The sequence below is a fragment of the Chlamydotis macqueenii genome, chromosome 1, assembly GCF_036417535.1.
Source record: "Chlamydotis macqueenii isolate bChlMac1 chromosome 1, bChlMac1.mat, whole genome shotgun sequence".
Lineage (NCBI taxonomy): Eukaryota > Metazoa > Chordata > Aves > Otidiformes > Otididae > Chlamydotis > Chlamydotis macqueenii.
In genome coordinates, this window is record NC_141556.1 from 89,770,936 (window position 1) to 89,790,124 (window position 19,189).

The 19,189-nt window shown below is 44.8% G+C and overlaps 1 protein-coding gene across 1 annotated transcript; it reads right to left on the reverse strand.

Moving 5' to 3' along the window:
* Positions 1-9,172: 9,172 nt before the first annotated feature.
* On the reverse strand, positions 9,173-14,873 carry UPK1B (uroplakin 1B). The gene is made up of 7 exons (XM_010125051.2): positions 14,791-14,873; positions 14,054-14,254; positions 12,436-12,510; positions 11,562-11,684; positions 11,089-11,268; positions 10,230-10,313; positions 9,173-9,627 (listed from the first exon to the last, which is right to left on the reverse strand). The coding sequence occupies exons 1-7, from the start codon at positions 14,857-14,859 to the stop codon at positions 9,577-9,579; spliced, it is 783 nt and encodes a 260-aa protein (XP_010123353.1). The 5' UTR covers positions 14,860-14,873; the 3' UTR covers positions 9,173-9,576.
* Positions 14,874-19,189: the final 4,316 nt, after the last annotated feature.

A 19,189-nucleotide genomic window follows, 5' to 3' on the forward strand; every position in this document is an offset into this window, starting at 1 on the left:
GTTTTGACTGCCAAGGCATCTGGAACAGAGTCAGCAAAGCTCATGAAGTAATGTATCAAAAGAAAAAGAAAATGTGATGAAACCTTGGCACCTTAAAACCATTCTTTCCCTACCCCCCCCCCTCCTTATTCTCGTATAAGCTGATCTATGAACAAGAAATGAGGTCTGGCAATTTGTATATAATACACTGTCTCAACTCTTAACAGTGTTCCAGTTAAGTAATAGCACTTTTGGCATAAGTGGTGAAACTCCTGCAAGAAAAAGTTATTAGAAGTCTTTACTTAATATTAAAGATCACCCTCAACTAAAATCTGTATACAGACTATACTTTTAATTTAAGAGTGTTTCAGAATTTGAACTCAGATCCAGGTCCTAGATTTTAATTAAGAAGAGATTCTGTAATGACACTTCTGTTTTGTAGCTTGATCCCATCTCTATCTACGATTTAATCTCTACCTTTCAGTTGATGTATCAGACTTTCAAGAGCCAAGCGTGCTTAATGCAGGGACATCACTATAGCTTTATGTTCACAAGTGGGCTTGCATCAAGAGGGCTGAGATAAAGCCCTACATGCTTCAGAGCTGAGAGTACTTGCTTTAGTTGCAAGGTGCACCATTGCACAGCTGTCACCATTCCCAACTCCAGACTCAGACTTCTGCAGAGTTTTTAATGTTTTATGATAGATCCATGTTGATATTCATAGTTGCAGTCAGCTTCAAGGACCAGAGCTTGATTGTTGGACAGAGACAGAAGACGGAAGCCATCTCCCATTGACTGGTGCTGACTGTGTGGTTGGAGCTTCCTGAGATCCTGCTTCACTAAGCCATTCCAGAGGTCAGCTTCAGGGTCAAACCCAATCTCATCTTTGCTTCAGAGCCCTTAGGTTGTCTTTTGCCACTCTGCAGTAGCAGGTTGCACCTGAGACTGGAAGCTCTTCTGAAGCTCAGGGTTTTGCAGTGGTATATTGTGGGTACCAAACTCCTGCCCTTCAGCACAACCCTGCAACACTAGAGATTTTAAGAAGGGATTTTGGTTTTTTTTACCTGTTTTGGGATTTGTTTTGTTTTGTTTTGTTTTGTTTTGTTTTCTGTGAAGCATTGCAGAGAGGGATAGATCAGATTTATGGGAGATGGGTCTGGCCCAGAATTTGAAGTTTTGTGTGCAGGAGAGCTATTGGCACTATGGAAAGGACTTTCCTATACAGACTGTCACATCATTTGCAGCTCTGCAAGTATCATTTCAGGGACCCTGCAGTGCGTTTCAATTCTCCTGAGATTGTGAAGTGTGTAGAGACCATTCCCAAGTTTGCAGATGGCTCCAGTCTCAGTCATTATATGGTATCTCCAGCATGTGTTGCTTGTGGACTTTTACCAATGGGAGACAAGTGACTAAATTTCGCTTATTCTTCCCATGTAGTCAGAGGGTTTGTGCAGATTCTGTTAAGTGTAGCTCAGAGTGAAATGGTTGGGCTGGCAAAGATGGGAATCCTCTGATGGAAAGGAGTGACACGGATATTGTTAGCTCATGGGGGAGCTGCCTTATTCCTGGGAGGATAAACAGAAATTACAATTGTATTTTACCTTATAAACCACATTCTTCTGAGCTGTCCATCCCATGCTATCACTTCAGAAAGACTGAAGCACTTATTTTTTCACCTTTAGCGCTTCAGAGGAATTTAGGTCTGTATTATAGAGCTTCCATAAAGCCCTGCAATGTTCTCCCTCATCCAGAGTCCAAATGGTGCAATCAAAGTATTTTTTTCCTTTCTTTATGAATTCTGAAATGCCTGTAGTGGTGAATATTGTGTTAAATTTATATATATATATATAAAAGAACATTCTATATAAATATATTAAAAAGAAAATGTAATTAAAATGAAGGAATTGCCTAAATAGAATCCTGCACATCTGTGAAACTTGGGCTAATGTATGGAACTGTTTAACGCTGCAACTGAGGGTGAGAGATCAACTGGCTTTTTGCCCACAGAGGAGAAGTTAATGAGTTCTGGCTAATCTGTGGTGGGCAGAAGGCCTGAATCCGCCTTCCTGAGCCAGATTATATCCTGGGAGAGGAGGGATGAGATCAGGGCAGACCAGAGTGCAAGCACCGATTTAGCTTTCCCCCACAAGCTTCTCCCCAGTCCTTGAAAATGCAAACAATCTAGTGGTGCATATATTAACTTTCAGGCATGCCTGCTTTTTGCAGTTGTCCCTTTTGCTTCTCTCCATCTATAAAAAAAAAAAAAAATATCTCCTGGGGGTGGGGAGAAGCTGCAGTTGATCCCAATTTGGTTTCACTTTTGCCTGCTCCTAAGCAATGTAAAATCTTGGTAATAAATAATTCTGCTCCAAGGAAGGAATGGAAATCTTGCCACTGCGTTCAACTGGAGATGGAGCAGGAATTTAATAGCCCTGGGAAGGAAGAATGGCAGGAGGCAAGTGCTTCCTGAGGGCTCAGTGCAGCAGCCCAGACCTTAGATCTTGTTCTTGCAGGCACTTGTCCCCTGTGAAATGCTATTTGCTGCCAGGTCAAGGCAAGGGCTGGAAATCAGACACTGTGAAAAGGACTGTACCCATCCCACTGGCCCTGGTTTGTGATTATTTCTCCTGCTAGCTCTGACGGATTGTATTTTTGTTAAGCTTTGTTCTCTGTGTGGACTTGCCTGCCTTTGTGCCTTATTACTTAAAAAAAACCCACCAACCAAACAAAAAACAACAACAACAAAAAGAAGATGTTTTGCCAGGTCTCAGCCATGAGATTAAACTGGAGTTTTTATAAAAACAGACCTGTGCCCTAGTGATATTTTGAAACATTTTATTTTCCCTGGATTTGGTTTATGAATGCAGTGCAAATGCTTTTGTCTTTCTCTGACATGGAGTTTGAGCCCTTCTTTTGTTGTGTGAGTGGCCAGGGCACTAACCTGTGTTTGTCTGGGTTTTGGCTATGGGGATGAAGGTTAGAGCCCCATAACACATTTTTCTGATTAGAGGTTATGAGGGCTACTGCTCTGAAAATGAAGTGAGAGCTTGGAGACTTCTGTAGAATTAGCATTATCTGAAATGCTTTAAAACTTCATCTTTTTTTTCTTACCATTTTTAGTTCTTCCAGGCTGAAGTTTCAGTGATGCACAACCACATCCCCCCATTTAGCACATTTTCTGCACAATTCTGCCTTGCCTGTGATAATGTAGAGCAACGTAGAGCAGAGTAGAGAAATACTTTGGAATCCCAGTGCTTGTAGAGGGGAAGCCAAGCTGGAACAAGAGAAGTTATTACGAAGCCTTTGGTGCATTGTGTATGCACTTCTGTTGATTTGTAAAGGACAAGCAAAAACTTAAAAAAGTTCTCTGGATTCTTGGAGTGCTCTCATTGATCCAAATTCTGAGTTATAGGGTGGAAGTGAGTATTATTAGTATCTATCCATTATTCTACCCTGGGGGAAAAAAAAAAGTTATTGTGGTTATAGCCTCAGTAGGCATACCTGCAATTTGGCCTGCTCTTTGTTCTCCCTAAAAAAACAGATGAATCGTTAGGTTAAATTAAATACTTTTTTTTTTTTCCCCCTACTCAGCAGCTGAATTCAGGGCTTGACTCCCTTTCCTACCTCCTTCATGACTTCAGTTTCCCTTAAGGAAAATGCCTGGGTTGTGCTTCCTGCTTACCATGGCAACTGGCACACAAAGTGGGAGAGAAAACTATGTTTGTTGACCTCTGTAATTGCTGTTAGCCATAGCCAATTACTACTGCTGTATGAGAAAGAGTATTTTTGTATTATTTGTGCCACAGAGTCTAGCAATGACTCAGCCATAAGAAAAGAGAATATCAAACTGCCCCCACCCCCAGTATTCCTGTGATCATGAAAATCAAGCAAAAGGCACACTGCAAGATCTATTCATGCTCCACTCAGCACTGTGCCCTAAATCAGGGTGGTAAACACATGGAAGTGCTTGAACACAATTTCAGACACTTCCTTTTGCCTGCTTTCCCATCACTATGAGTTTGAAAGTCTGACTCAGGAAAAATATCTGTGTAGGTTGTATTAGAAGCAACAGCTAGAACATCTTGAGTACTTTCAGCTAAACCAAAACCAGGATTAAGCAAGTTCCCAAAGTCACTGTTAACCAGGAAACAAGCTAACCCATCACCAAAGAGCATTTGATACCAGGGTCTCATGCATCCTCCTTGGAACACAGCAGTCCAGCAGCTGTGGGACACAAGGCATGTATAGCTGGTATCCCACTGGATGGAGCTAAAGGTCAACTGGCAGCAAAGGAAAGGCACGCAGTGCATGGAAGGAAATTTAGCCCAGTGGGGGGACTAGGCCAAGCTGGCACAAGGTGTCAACAACAGCAAAAAGAAGTATCATAATGGCCAAGATAGAGAAAGACAGCGAAATCTCTGTTGTCTAAGCAGGACAAACTTTTAAAAGAATGTGTCTCACTGCAAGGGTGAAGGATGAACAGTTTCAGAGCTAAGGATTAGAAGTGAATAGGAACTGTGAAGCTCAGGGCTGGCCAAGTCACAGAATCATAGAATAGTTTGGGTTGGAAGGGACCTTTAAAGGTCATCTAGTCCAACTCCCCTGCAAGGAGCAGGGACATCTCCAACCAGATCAGGTTGCTCAGAGCCCTGTCCAACCTGACCTTGAATGTTTCCAGAGATGGGGCATCTGCCACCTCTCTGGGCAACCTGTGCCAGTGTTCTACCAACCTCATTGTAAAAAATTTTTTCCTAATATCTCTTCTCGAGATACTAGGAAAGTCCTGATACCCTGAAAAGTGAGCTAGAGCACAAGTGTTAAAACAAGAACATTTGGTTCACTCCAGAATAAAAAAGGGTAGCTATTTTCTCGTATCTTATTTTCAAACTGCAGTGTGAGATGAACTACATTTTGCAAACCTAGAAAATTCATAGGAATTATGTGATGCACTTTGAGTCCAGATACATCTTAAAACTGGACCTGTTTTCTCCCATAGCACATCTGCTACAGTGAGCACATATCTCTCTATCACTTAAATCCCTTATCTGAAAAGACCAGGAAAGATTTGAATTCAGTGAGAGGAAATGACTTCAAAGAAAACTTAGTAGCTGCTTAAGAATGAACCACAAGGAACAGGAACGTGGGAATGACCAGAGCTGCAGAAAGGTGAATAACACACATGATGATTATTAAACAGGGAAAATTTCCAGATAAGTAAAACCCAAAAAGGGAAAAGGAAAAAAAAACCCATCCATAAGACCAGTCTGAAAAATATCAGGTAACTACTTCTATCACTCCTCCTTCATAAGAGTCAGGAAGAAATTTATATCAGAAAAAAATAGGTGCTCACAAACTGCTTTACTTTTTTTTTTTTGTATTGTGAGATAATTTGCTTTAAACATCAGTGGGCAGACAGTGGAGGCAGAAGAGAGATGTAAAAATACTAGGCTGGTTATTTTCAGGAGTTATTTAAAGTGGCTTGGCTTTACCTTCTCCAGCCTCTATGCCAGCCACAGTACCCTGCTAAAGGTGAGCGTTGCCTCAGAAAAAATAGGGAGAGGGGAGGTTTCCAGTCCTGCATTCACTCACAGTCAGTAACAGCCCTGAGTAGCCAGAGCAGCTCACTGCTCATCACTTAGCTCTCTTGCAGAGCTTATCTCAACTAGCGAGCGTGCAAGAACTGCAGATGACCTTGCCTGTGCTGGAATTTCACCTTGTGTGCAAGCTAACACAGTCAGAAACAGCCTCACCTTTTTTTCCTGTAGAGGATAAACCCTCAGCAATCATCCTCAACTCCTCATGCAGCAGGATCTCCTAAAGATAGATGCCTGAGATTACAGAGAGAGTTCTTGCAGGAGGTTCCCAGCATACCACACGTTGCAGAGGCTTTCCCCAGTTGCCAAAGAGGGCAGAGCTGCCAAGGGGTGGGAGAAGGAGGCCTCGTTTATGAGCTAGTTTTAGGTCGTACTTGGTCCCAATAAACACTTGCTTGGCACAAGTCCCTCTTGTGAGGAATGTGAAAAACTAAGATGCCAGGGCAGTGAGCAGAATGGGGAATAAATCATCTGAGTCAGAGGATACTGAACGCCACCAACAGCCTGCTTGCTTGCTGGTTTTCGTAGTGAGGTGGGTTGCCAGATGCAAGCACAGCATATAATGGGCATTGTATATCATAGATGAACCCATAAGGTAAGGAGAAACAGGGACTAGGAGAGTGTGTGCAAAGAGATCTCATACAGAAGAAGAACAAGTGAGGGGAAAGGATAAATGGGTAGGAAAGCCCGTTGGAAAAATAGGGGCAAGGCACAAAATACACAAAGGCAGCCCCATAGCCTGAAGGAACAGAGACCTTTGCTACTGCCAGACACAAACATCCAACAATGTGAAAGACATCAGGCTATGTTTATGCATGTAAAGGGAGGGGAGCAGATAAGTCTGGGATTCTTGTTGGCTTGGAGGCCACACTTCTCTGTCAAGTATGAACAGAGGATGTTTCTCAGCAAGACTCTAGTTTCTCAGAGCTGGGAATATTACAATGAATTAATAATCTAAAAACACATTTGGTACCTCTGTGGGAGAATTGAAACACACTTTTTTTTTTTTTTTTTGCCAGAAGAGAACTGTGAAAATTCACACCTACAGAGAAGAAATACACAGAGCAAATCTGCAAACAAACCACACAGCTTCCACCCAGGCAATTTTTTTTTCTTCATCCTGTCTTAGTCCAGCAGTTTTCATGCGTCTGTGCGTATTGCCTAGTCTGAAGACCACATACATCCATACTTTCAGGCAGCAATCCAAACAGCTGAGAATGACCAGGATTTCTTTACAAGCCTCAGCCAACACATGAACTTGTTCACCACCATTCCTGTCATGGACTCCAGTCCTTCCTCACCCTCCTCTGGCATCCCAGGTAGGGAACTTGCGGAGATTGGAATCAGCCTTCAGAAGCTGAAAAACCAGAAAAAGCTATGCAGAATTTTTCACAAGCCTGCTCGACATAATTCTGCCATCAGTCCAGTCTTCTTCTTCCTCCTTAGTTCAGGCGGATAAAGCTGGCTTTTTGTGGTTGCATTGCGGCACTTCTGCATAGATCCAGCATTGCCCGGATCATTTGTTGAGCACAACTTTTATTTTTGCAAAACATAAATCCTAATGTGCCATGTAAAGGAAAGGTTCATGAAGCAGAAGGCAAATTAGAAGAATGCAAACTTAATTGGCTTAAACTGCCATTTATGCAATAGGTCAATGGTATCACTTGCAACTGGTTGGAGCAGTTAATACCGCAATAGTCTGTTCAAAGCAGTCTCGGTTCCTCTTCTTCTGCAAAATCCTGCAGCATTTTCTCTATATGGAGTGCAGTGCTATAATCACACAACATTTAGGTGTAGCAGGAAGGAATAGACCTCTGGGTCTCAAGCAAAAGGCCAGAGGAGGAAAATAATATTTGAATTTACCTGCTTCTGTAGTCATAAAGTTTTCTATAGGGCATATCTACAGCCACATGTGTATGCAGAAGGCCTTGCTAGTCTCTAGAAAGTCCCATAGCCAGTTGTTTCACCCATTTGCAGAGCTACTTGAGTTTCAGAAAGAACTTGAGCAAGAGACCTTTACACAGGTGTGCAGCTGCCGTGACTGAGGAGGTATTGAAGGGGTTTGGCCAAGCAAGGATAGAAGCTGTCCTCCTCCCCTATTTCCCTGCTCTCTGCTGTTCCATTTGTCAAGGATTTGCAGTTCACAGTAAGTAGCACAGAACTGGGCCTTTGCTATTGCTGCCTAACTTAGGCAGACACTGATTCTCTTTAGATTTCTTTAGGTTTAGGTATTATTGTAGCTTTCAGCAACATATGTGCACACACACAAAAATAATTAAAAACCAAGGCCAGATGCCTTCCGCACACAGTCTCCGTGGTCTATCCCTGTTCTCGAGTCTCACAAAAAACTGCTGAAGACTAGTTTCCTTATGGAAATTTCTTAGACTTCAGGCTCTCCGAAACAGTCACCACCCCACTGAACAAGTGGAGTGGCTGATCCATGGGGGTTTTCCTTTCTGAAGGTACACTGATACAGAAAAACCACTCTATGTTGCAGGGACCTGTTTTTCCTTCAAGCTGTTCACCCTCATAGCTGCCTCTTTCTCTCCCCCGGTACCCTTCCCAGGGACTACTCAGCTACAAAGTCTGTAGCACTGTGCATCACGGTGCTTTCTGCTCTGATCTTCAGGACAGGGTTACAGGACTTTAAAACCTGCTTTTGCACTGCCTCAGATGCCCCTTTATTATCTCCACTTCCCAAACACACAATCTTGAACAAGAAAAGAATTTCACTTCCACTTCTTTTTAATTAGTATTTTGGTGAATACACAAAAACAAAGAATCAAGGCAGCTGGCCAAGTATCAGGACCTGAACCAGTAAACTTTAGGAAGAGGCTTCACCTTAAAACACTATACAGGAGCATATTTCACATAACACATGTAACTGCTGAACTGTTCACTAGGAAAGACATCATCTCAGTCTGGGCCAAAGTAAATAGCCTTTATTGAGCTGAGTGAGAACTGTAACTGCTGATGCAAGGGCTGGATTTGGTTCAGTTAGCTCCTTGCTTGCATTTTTCACAAGTGTTACTCAGTGCCATTATTTGCCTTTTGTCCCCCTTGATCTGGGGATGTGGAAGTACACAGAGGACATGACCATATACATGCAGATAGCTGAAGCAAGAAACAGAATCTAGGGATGTGGGACAGCCACTTTCACAAAGCCAACTACAGCACAGGACTCCTTGTATTCTGCACAAATTCTAGCCCATAGATGCGTGAAATCTTGTGTGAAGTACATAACAGCTTTTTGAAGGAGTCCCTTGTTAGGAAGAGAAGCTTTTCTGGACTGGCACTTCTGAAGGTAGGAGTGCACGCAGCAGTTTCAGTGGTGACAGGAGGTAGGCTTGAATATAGGCAGCATATTGCTGAGGAGTGAGCTAGCCTTTTATCGGGCTTGACTAGCAACAGACTTTTTATCTGTGACGTGTCTTTACTGCTGACATACTTTAACCCTTAGAGAATCTGCCTTATTCTAAGGCAAGGGATGACAGAGACCAAAACCAGAAGCTAAATAATAAATTTATTAAAAGGTCTGCAGTCTTCTCCCTTGCAGCATCCATCTTTATTGGCCAGAGGAGCTTACAGTTTTGCTCACATAGCCCTTGCCTGAGCCTTCAGCATTATCATCCATATTCAGCCGAGTTTTAGGGAGAGATTTTTCTGGAGCAAGGGTATATGGACATTTTCCTTTCTGATGTCATCACAGAACAAATCACATCACTTCTTATCTTATGTTCCAAGGATTTCTTGCACAGTGAAAGAAGGATTGTGCCTCAGCCAGGAGGCATTAAGGCTGCAGAACAAGGGGCGAGGAAGGGACAAGAAGATTCTTTCCTGGAGTCATCACCTCTGTGTGGCGAGTGTTTGAAGAGGCAAAAGTATATATGGGGGAGGTAGTGGGAAAACTTCAAATCCTCCATGGCACAAGAGGAATGGAGCAGAAGACGAACGAATGCAGTTTCACATGGTGCTTTAGGACAGTGCTGAGGACACCGGGCCTTCAGTATTCAATTCTGCTCCAGTAGAACATGGTACCAAGGAGGACGCAAAACTGAAATGACAAGACTACTAAGTTTCTCTGCTCCCCATTTCCTTCTCCCCACCTCTCTCCCAGCCTCATTTAGTCCTACAGGTAGGAGAGAGCAACAGAAATTATTGATAAGCAAAGTCTGTTCAGGCAGAGGAAGCTTAAAGCTTTTTATCTGCAAAGAAGCTTCACAGTGAAGAAAGAAGATATGTGCAGCCATAACTATTTTACTGGATCACTCAGCTTGCTGGGGATTATCTGCCACGAAGCTGCTGAACCGTGAGTGGTTAAACACTCCTACAAAGTATTTGAACTAGAAACTGAATTATCTGTCATGTTTACTGTTTAGATGGTCCAACACCCTTCACAAACAAGCACCTATGAGCTGTGTTTGCTGTGTTGCATTGCTGAGATGGAAGGGCCATCTAACTCCTCACCTGTGGAAGCTAGAATGGAGGGGAACTTGTAAATGTAGCCCTGTTAGTGGAATAGGCTACAGGCAGACTGGTGAAGAATAAGTATAATCTACAGACATTTTAAATGCGTCAGTCCTGTGACCCACCTCCACCCAACTGGGTGTGGAATAGCGAGAGAAGAGGAAATAAAGGCAAATATTAAGTACTCACAGTCCAGCAGAGGATGGCAAAACCAAACCAGGCAACGCCCCAAGCATGTGTGTTCATTGGCCCAGAGATAGCATCATAACAACCCTGTAAGACAACCATGAATCAATCAACATCAGCTTTGAGCTTGTACCACAAGGTGACAAGCTTATCCACCTCTGAGAGAGACTGAGGTGGCACGCTCCTCTCCTATTGCAATTTGGGTAGCTCATAGGGTCTCAAGAAGACAAGCTGGAGCTACACTGCTTATTGACAACTTGCAGATAGTTTACCTGTTTCTAGCTCCAAATACAAAGTAGACCCATCTCAGACACTTCAAGGACAACTTCCTGTGCCATCCACTTGCCAAGTATACGTATATAACCAAACACGGACAACCAAAGTTGACCTCCAGAATCAAGAAGCTGCAGGCAAATTCAGAAGCTTGAACTCCTTCTAGAAATGCTTGCTAGTGCAGAAGTTGATGCTCGGCACCCAGCAATCTGTTTGAAAGGGACAAGCTGGTCTACTGAAAAGTTCTACCTTGAGAAGGAGAACTGCTGACTTGCTCACTCATATTGTATGGATGCATCTTTGGGCTACGTTTGATTTACCTACTGTCCATCTATATGTTGGACATGTCACTTCTTATTGGTGTCATTGGGACAGTTTTCTTACTAGTTCTCTCTCCAACAGGAACGCCTTTATTACAACCTATCCTGTGTTCAGCAACATGCCCAGGACCCTACAGGCATTGCTTCACCTTCAGAAAGCTTTTGAACACCTGTAGCTTATGGTGGAGGAGGAAGGCTATTCACTGCTTCCTTCCCTTCCAGCAAGGTCCTTTTGACCAACATACTGGAAAAAGTGGAGAGGATCTTACGTTGCTGTTATAGTAGCCAGGGACTCCAAGCTTGCAGCCATCGAGGTTGACGGGAGACCCTCGGGCATCCATGACACAGCAATTGTGTGGCCAAGGGAAGTCTGCATCATTGTATGTGAGGCGGAAGGCGGATGTGTACTCCTGCCAGTCAGAGGGGCCCCGCACCCCGCAGCACTGGTTCTGTGGGGCGAGAGAAGGGAATGGTCTTTATGGGCCCAGGACACAGCCCTCCACATAGCTGGACCCTGCACACAGCTGGTTAGGCATTAACCACAGATTTATGGGAGAGATTTTTGAAGTTCCTTGCCTTTGACAGTCTGCCATCTGATAAATGAGCAAAATGGGGAGTGTGGCAGGACTTTCTCTAAGGTTCAAGGCGTCCTTTTTATTAGTGAGCCGCCCCAAGAAGGACTTGAAATTCCAGGGCTGCAGAGCATTTCGTAATTAGGGAGAGTTTTCAGTGTTATTATTACCTGAAGCATGAGTTTATCCCATGTCTTTGTGACCCCTTCAGTCATCCATTTGTCATTGTTATTGTCTGTCTCTGACTTCTTGTACCTCTCCAGCATTTGCTTCAGGAAGAGATTTGGAGTGAGCTACAGAAAAAAAAAAAACCCAAACCAAACGGAGAAGATGCAGGAACTATGTTAATAAGTGGCCATGTAAAGCAAATACAGGGTTATCTGGAGTGGATTTGTTTGCTTGTTTCAATGTCCTGCTGGAAAACAGGAAGGCTGCTTTTCCCCCAGTTTTACACACAAGAGTATAAAGACCAAGATTTGAGGAGCAGGAGCAACAAAGATGTAGATCTTGAGCACGACTCTTAAGGAGGTTCTACCAGATGTCAGATCACAGGAGACGTGCAGAAGCTATAGGTCACATTTGATACGTTGCTTGGAACTAAAGCGCCACAAGTAATTTCCCTCCTTACCAATATCTCCAATAACCCACGTAATCTTTCCCTCACCAGCAATGCTGCCTGGAGCAATGCTGAAGATTTGTCTTCTGCATGTGTGGTAGATTAATCAGTCTGTAGCTGAAAGACTAAACACTGTATTGATGATTCAGCTAACCCACGCTATTATTTCCTTAACTACAAGGTTGCAAACATTTTAAAATGTTAAACATAACAAAACTATGTTAAAAAGAACAAAGTTATTTCTTCTATTAGAATAATAGTATTGGAAACTTTCCTTGTGGGGTCTTAAAGACTGAGAAGTAGTCCTTTGAGTTTACACTGTACCACCACACAGGCCATTTAGTACACTGAACAGGACTGCCGTGTGCTCTAGAACTGCAATGTTTCCCAGCATGGTTGCAAGAATACATCAGGAAAGAAGTACTCACAAAGTCTCGGTGAGTCGCTGCTGTGATGCAAGAAGCCATTTCAAACGCAAAAGTGATCAGCATCAGAATAAGATACTGTGGGAGACAGACAGCAGAGTTAGCTCTTGGAGAAACATTTAAGCAGTTTTTTCAAGATTAAGCCTGAAACCCTGCTTGAGGCAAAGGAGGCTAGGCTATCATAATCGCCTCAGTCCTCTCCATGACCCTGAACATTCATATAGCTCTTCTCTGTGCTCGTTTCAGTTTGCAATCTGTTTTCTTGAAGGTGTATGGCCGGCATTGCTCTCCATCTCACAGGCAAGATTTCAGAACCTCATGGCATTAATACCACTCTATCTCTATGGAAAATAGTTTGCCTGATATATCCTAGCATAACATTTGCCCTTTTTTTTTTTTTGTTGCATCTCACTGGCAACTTATGCTTGTGCCATATCTCTTCCTTCCACTTCCACTTGCCAGCTACAAACTTTTCAGCAAAAACTAGTTCACTCCTAGCAGGAGAGCTTGTACTTTGGGGAAACAGAAGATGCAATTTAAAGCGTTGGTCAGATCCTCCTGTTTTTGCATTGTCAGATTGCCTCAGCGGTCCTACTTTGTGAACAAAGATCCTTCATGAAATAGATACTGAGGATCACCTCTCATAATCTATTTCACTCTTTTTCTTCCCTTCTCAGCAAAATTCCTTTAACCTTTCCCATATTCCCTTTGGCGTTTTCATGTCTCTATTTGTCCTCTCACATTTTATAATGTTCTCAGATTCAAGGCATTTGTTTCCTTCTTACCCCGGTTTCTGCCCCTTGTACTCTGTCTTATCTCCTATACCACACACATGGGTTTCAGCCAAGGCACCAAAATTCAGACTTAAGGGAATTCTCTTCCCTCAGCTGTTTGCTGGCAAATTCCCTGTCACAAGAGTTCAGATCTCTAAGTGTATCTTTTTTAAAACAGACACCCTGCCATCCCACATTAATCCAAGAGAGAGCCAATTCCAGAGTTTTTGACTCTACCCTTTGTTAATGCAATTAAGTTTCACCACTGCCAGCCTACAGGACTAAGCAAGAAATTGTGCAGAGATTTGTTCACATCTTAACATTGCCCTTGGCTTATCCAAAGCTCTCTGTCCCCACCCCTGTAATTTCTGCCCGCCTGCAGATGTCTAATGTTCTCAATTACACCCATATTTGGTATACTAACACATACTAATGCCTTGTACAGAAGTCATTGCTTATCAGCTCCTAAATTGAATGGTATATGACAGCTGAAAGGCCGTAAGGGGTGGGGAGAAACAAGGATCTAAACCACATCTCAGCTACATTTGATTGCACAAGTGCTTCTGCATTGCTTTGCAGCAAGGTCAGGGTCAAGTCAGTCAGCTTAAATCTCCATGATGGCTATGACCATTAGTTCCCTCAGCCTGGTTTGGGGGCTTCTTATGCCTGTGTCCTCACAGGAGTCACCTTGTGGAACACCACAGCCATCAGGAAGAAGAAACTTTGTCTCCTTATCACTAACGAAAGCTGTCTTTGCTCCGTGGGTGATTACCAAGGTGAGCAGGGAAACTAAGGTGGAATTTTTTTCAGTTTGTTAACAATAAATGGACAAACTTTGCTACACTTACCACCAGCAGCAAGGTCCTGTTGGCCTTAATGACTCCAATGATACCAAGGATAGACAGAGCAAAGAGTGCAAAGCCAACAAAGATGCCAATCCAGGCAGCAGCATAAATGTCATCATTTTCTGTGGCTTCCAGTAGAGGGTAGAGACCATGGGGATCCGACACAAAGAAGATGCACTCTGCTGCGAGGGCAATGCCACACATCTGAGAAGGGCAAATTTGGGAAATCCATTAGCTCAAGCTTCCCCAAAGAAATAGCAGAGACAGAAAGAGACAGAGACTGCTTTTCTTTCGTTTAACTTCCTGCCAAACAGAAGGTACTCAACTCCTCCTCTGCCCAATTCTACAATCTCTTGTACCATGCCTTCACAGAAGCATTGCAGGCAAAACTCACCTAGCCTGGACCTGAGAGGTCAGGCCCAGGACTTGAGGATGTTAAGAAAGAATTAACAGAACCTTTTCCATCACTATATGGAGGGAGGTAGCTGGAAAGATGTTTGTCAGCTGCAAGGGCTCTTCCACTAGAACTCATATTGGTCTTGTGAATCAGCCCTTGCTGTCCCCTCCCCACTCAACTGATCAGATAGCACAGCTCTCCTTCACCCCTCCTCTCATGCTTTACTGATCTATTTATGTGTGGACTTCACACGTGAAGAGGGATTTCATGGCTAGGAACTGCTGTTTTCAGAAGTGTCATGCTGGAAGGAAGACTCCACCTGTACTTGTTTCATTTCACTTACCCCAATGATCACATTCCCAAAGACTAATAGACCCTGCAAGATGCGTATGCCATCATCACTTTTTGCCATCTTTAATTCTTCATGCAACCTGGGTAAAATCAAAGACAGTCTTCAGTTAGATCAGTACAATAAGCTTCACTCAGAAATGGAAATCATCCCTGAGGAGAAGGAGAGACAGAACCTGCCATGCTGTCTGTATACCTCCCACCCCTTGTTTCATAGTAGTTTCAGAGGAGAAACTTCCCCAAGTGTTAACCTGGTAACTCAAACTGTCCCTGATGCTTGAGCTACAGAAGACTGAGACCGCTCTGGGGGCAGCTAGTGTCTTCAACTCCCTTTTAGGTAGGATTTCCATCATCACAGCAGCATCCATGCAAACCTCAGCTCATAGTGTTGCATTTCCACCTGGCTAGAAACACCAGCTACACCCAGATGGACAGGGACAAGTTCAGTGCCCTCGCCTCGCTCCTCTTCCAAAGGAGCCAACTTTACACCAGGGTATGCTGTCCGCTCCACTGGCTGTTTCATTTTGGCCAGCACTACCATGGGACTGAACCGGTAACTGTGGTGCTTTAGCTGTATCTCACACGCACGGCTTGGCAGCACCTTGCTAAGTGTAGCCCCATCTCACACCCATGCCAGGAACTGATGCTGGGCCTCCCATTGTCGGTCAGGTGTGAGGGAGGGAGGGGACAGCTCAGGCTGCAGCTGGCTCATGGGAGCCAGGCCAAGTAGCATTCCCACTAAATTCCTGAGAGCGCTATATCCTGCAGGCTGCGGCCGGGCGCCCTGTGTCAAATGCATTCCCTTCCAGAGTGAGTGGCATAAGGACACTAGTCAGAGGTGCGAGACCTCTTGGAGAAACAAGCCCAGATGCCAGCGCCAGCCAAGTCCTTCTTTCAAAGAGATGGAGTGGGTGTGTGCATGGAGAGGAGGGGGGGAAAAAACCCCAACCCCAAGACAGCTGCGTTTGCAGAGTCGTTAAGAAAATTTAAGACATGAAAGAAAAGCTGAAGTGGGCCCAACTTGAGCAGACAACAGGAAAAGCAGCTTGAACACCCTTCTTCTGCCAAAGTACCTGCACTGGTGCCTTCTCTTGTCAGGGTTACTGACTCTGTGATTCTTCAAATAAGCTGTTGGAAAATAAGAGCAGACACAGCTGTCAAAGAAGGGCAGTTTCTTGAGGAACAGAGCATTGTGGGACCTCTCTAACAAAGCCACCTTCAGCCTCCTCAGCAGCTGCCCTTTTGGAGTAGGGAGTACTTTCAACAATGACAGAGAGAAAACCAGAGTTTCCTACCACCCTTTCTGCAGTGGTTTGAGGGTTAGGCGTGGAGACATCTCCAGTGCTCTCACCATTATACCAGCGTCACAGTACATAAGTGTTTTCCCATGATAGGGTGAGTGGGCATGGCCATTATTTCCAAGGTGAGAAGCCATTTTTAATCCCAGCTAGGTGTTTGCAGGCCAACCCAATACGCCTGAAGCTGTATGGCTCTGTATTTGAAAATAGCAGGCTCATGAAGTCAACCTGAAGCTCTGTCCCTGTCAAACTTGTTGACCAGCTATGATGCCCAGGGAGCACATAAAACTGCCTTGCAGGTCAAATCTGGGTCTGAGTAATGTTTGGCCACATGTGGTCAGCTATACAACACTACAGAGTGTGCCAAACCTGAGAGAGACACTGGTCCTCTACTCATGTGAAAGCTGGAGAGACCACTGTCTGGCTCATGGATCTTTGTGCTGCAAACTCCAGAGATTTTCAAAAAGCCTTTAGCTATTGCCATCTAAGAGACACCACAAGTTAGGGGGCAGTCCAAAAAGCAAGGAAATCTTCCCTGTTTGAATGCAGGCACGCGAACTGACTACTACATGGAAAAGCAGGCCTGCTCCAGCTACCATGTAGACAGCAGGATTGAGTGTGCTGTGTGGGCATGCCAGAGGAGAAGCCGTGGGATATCTGAGTCTTTCCACCTGCTGCCTGCTCCTCATGCCCCAGAGGTAAGCTGCATTTAAGCAAGGGCAGCTAGTGCACCACTTGCCTCCAAAGGCATGAGGCAAGCCTTGGCCGGCTTGCCTGAGGCAAGCTGCACACAGGTATGACTCACAGCCACCCTCAAATGTGACATGGGTACGTAGTCCTCCTCAAGACCCAAGAGAGACAGGCACTAGCAGCTCCTGCCTGTGGACACAGATTGGTTTGGAGGTAGAGGAGCCTTCTTCGTGGGCTGGTTAAGATCAGTTTTATGACCCGAATACAGTTTCCTGTGGCTTTAGGGAAACCTCTGAGGAAACTGGAGCTTCAGCTGCAACTGCTATCCAAAATCTCCACACCAGAAGGCAGCAAGGTCCTGGGATTTCAGCCTTGAGCTCACATGGACTTGGTGTTTCTCAGCATGTTCCAAGCACCTTGCAATTTAGCCATGACCCATCTAGGTCCCAGGTACTCAGTCATGACTGCCACAGACTTTACTCTGTGCTCCAAGCAGCTTTGGAAATGCATCCGTTGCTCCCATTGCACCACAAAAACTATGTCCCTCCTGAAGCACATCCTTCTTACTCTTCCTTATGCCCTGGCTGCAATCCAGACTGCAACTTCTCCCCTATCCTCTCCCCTCACACCTCCAAAACGCTCCTGACACTCATGGGGGTCCAGCTGAGCCTGCCAGAGCCCAGAAGTGGTGGTAGCCCCATCTCCCCCTGTTCCTCTACAAGTTCCAGACAGATCTGTTATTTCCATGCCCTTGGAGCTTTCTTGATCTCTCCTCCCTTGCTCTACTCAGAGTGGCTCTGTAAGGCATGGAGCACAATTGTGGCAGCTGAAAGGGAAGCTCCATTCTGCAGAGGCTGGCTTCTGCTCTTGTATTTTAGGTGACAACCTCATGTAGGCTTTCAAAGGAAGCCCTGCTCACAGCAGTTCCTGGATTCAAGCAGGATTCAGTCTCTGTTGTGCATCCTTCACACACATTGGGCTGGTTGATCTTTTGAAGCTTCTATACCCTCTTTCTATATATTGGGACAGAATTTCAGAAGCCTTACAGATAAATGCCGCTGCTTAGCCTAGTGCTACTCCACCTCTAGCCAAAAAATCTGATGCGTAAGAATTGGTTTGTCGTCGCCCCATGGAGAAGCAGGTTGCATTTTGATTGCCTTGTGTTTTGTGCTAGTTGTCTTGGTGGGGTCACAGCACTGCAACCGAGGGATGTCCAAAACCAACCCTGTGACCATCATTTGTTTCTACACCCTGCTCTTGGAGGTCTCTCAGCGCGGCGGCGGGGCTTACAGGGGCCTCTCCTCAGCCCTTGCTACCCTTGCTTCAACGTCCTTGTGTACGGCATTCTCACACCCAGTGTAAGGAGGCAGAGACAAGGGACGCATTTGTTTTATTACTCATGGACTCCACACACCCTGCCTGAAGGGCTCTGTGCCACTCAAGCACAACTAAACAAACCCAGCCCTTCAGTGGTAGAAACCTGGCCCTTGCCCGTAACCCCCTCCGGCGCAGAAGCCCTAGCACCACACTTCCCGCCCCTCGCGCTCACCTGTCCCTTGCTGGAGAGCATGTCTCTACAGGCAGGAGCGAGATGCCAGGACTGTGGCTGGGGCGCTGATGGAGGGAAGTCAGCGAGGTGGAACGGCAGCCGGAGGTGCCATGCCAGTGCTGCTGGGGGTGCTGTGGGAAGCCTCTGTGAACTACAGACCTGCCCACACCCTGGCCCGCTCCAGGCTCTGATGCATTGAGGCTTGAGGGGCCAGCAGTAGCCTACTTTTTGGGTTTGGTTTTTGGTTTTGTTTTTTAAAAATTGGTTTTAGCAGAAAATTTAGCCCCTATTGGGCTTAAGAAGAAGGTAGTTTCCAAGTGCTTGGGACATCGTCAGAGTTACACACTTTTCAAGCGGATGCAATTAAACATGTTATTGATGAATTGCTTGGATTCTGCTGTTAAGAAGCCAAATACATTACAAGTGTCAATTCATCATTTGTTCACTTATTTTAAAGCAAATACCTCCAGCGCACACAAAACCACACACTCCTGCCCCACTGGACTTTCCCCATCGCTCCCCCTGCCCTGAAATGCAGACTCCTCTGATACAGGACAGCTTGTGTGCCAGGAGTCAACCACACTCAGAAAAGGAAAAGCCAGTCAGTTATTTTGTGCTACCAAAGGAGAAAAAAAATAAAGCAAAAACAAAGCTCAGCATCAAGCAAGGGTCAGAGACTAATTAAGTTTCCTTTTGAGGGAGATTGCTATGAAATAAAGCCTGTATGAATAGTGGAGTGGCTGGTAAATCATCATCAGGCATAATTACCTCGGAAATAGAGCTGGGAGGTAGGTTTTTCCTCTCTCCCTCATTAGTTCAGCACAGCCAAAACAAGTGGCTTTTTTTTTTTGCCTTTT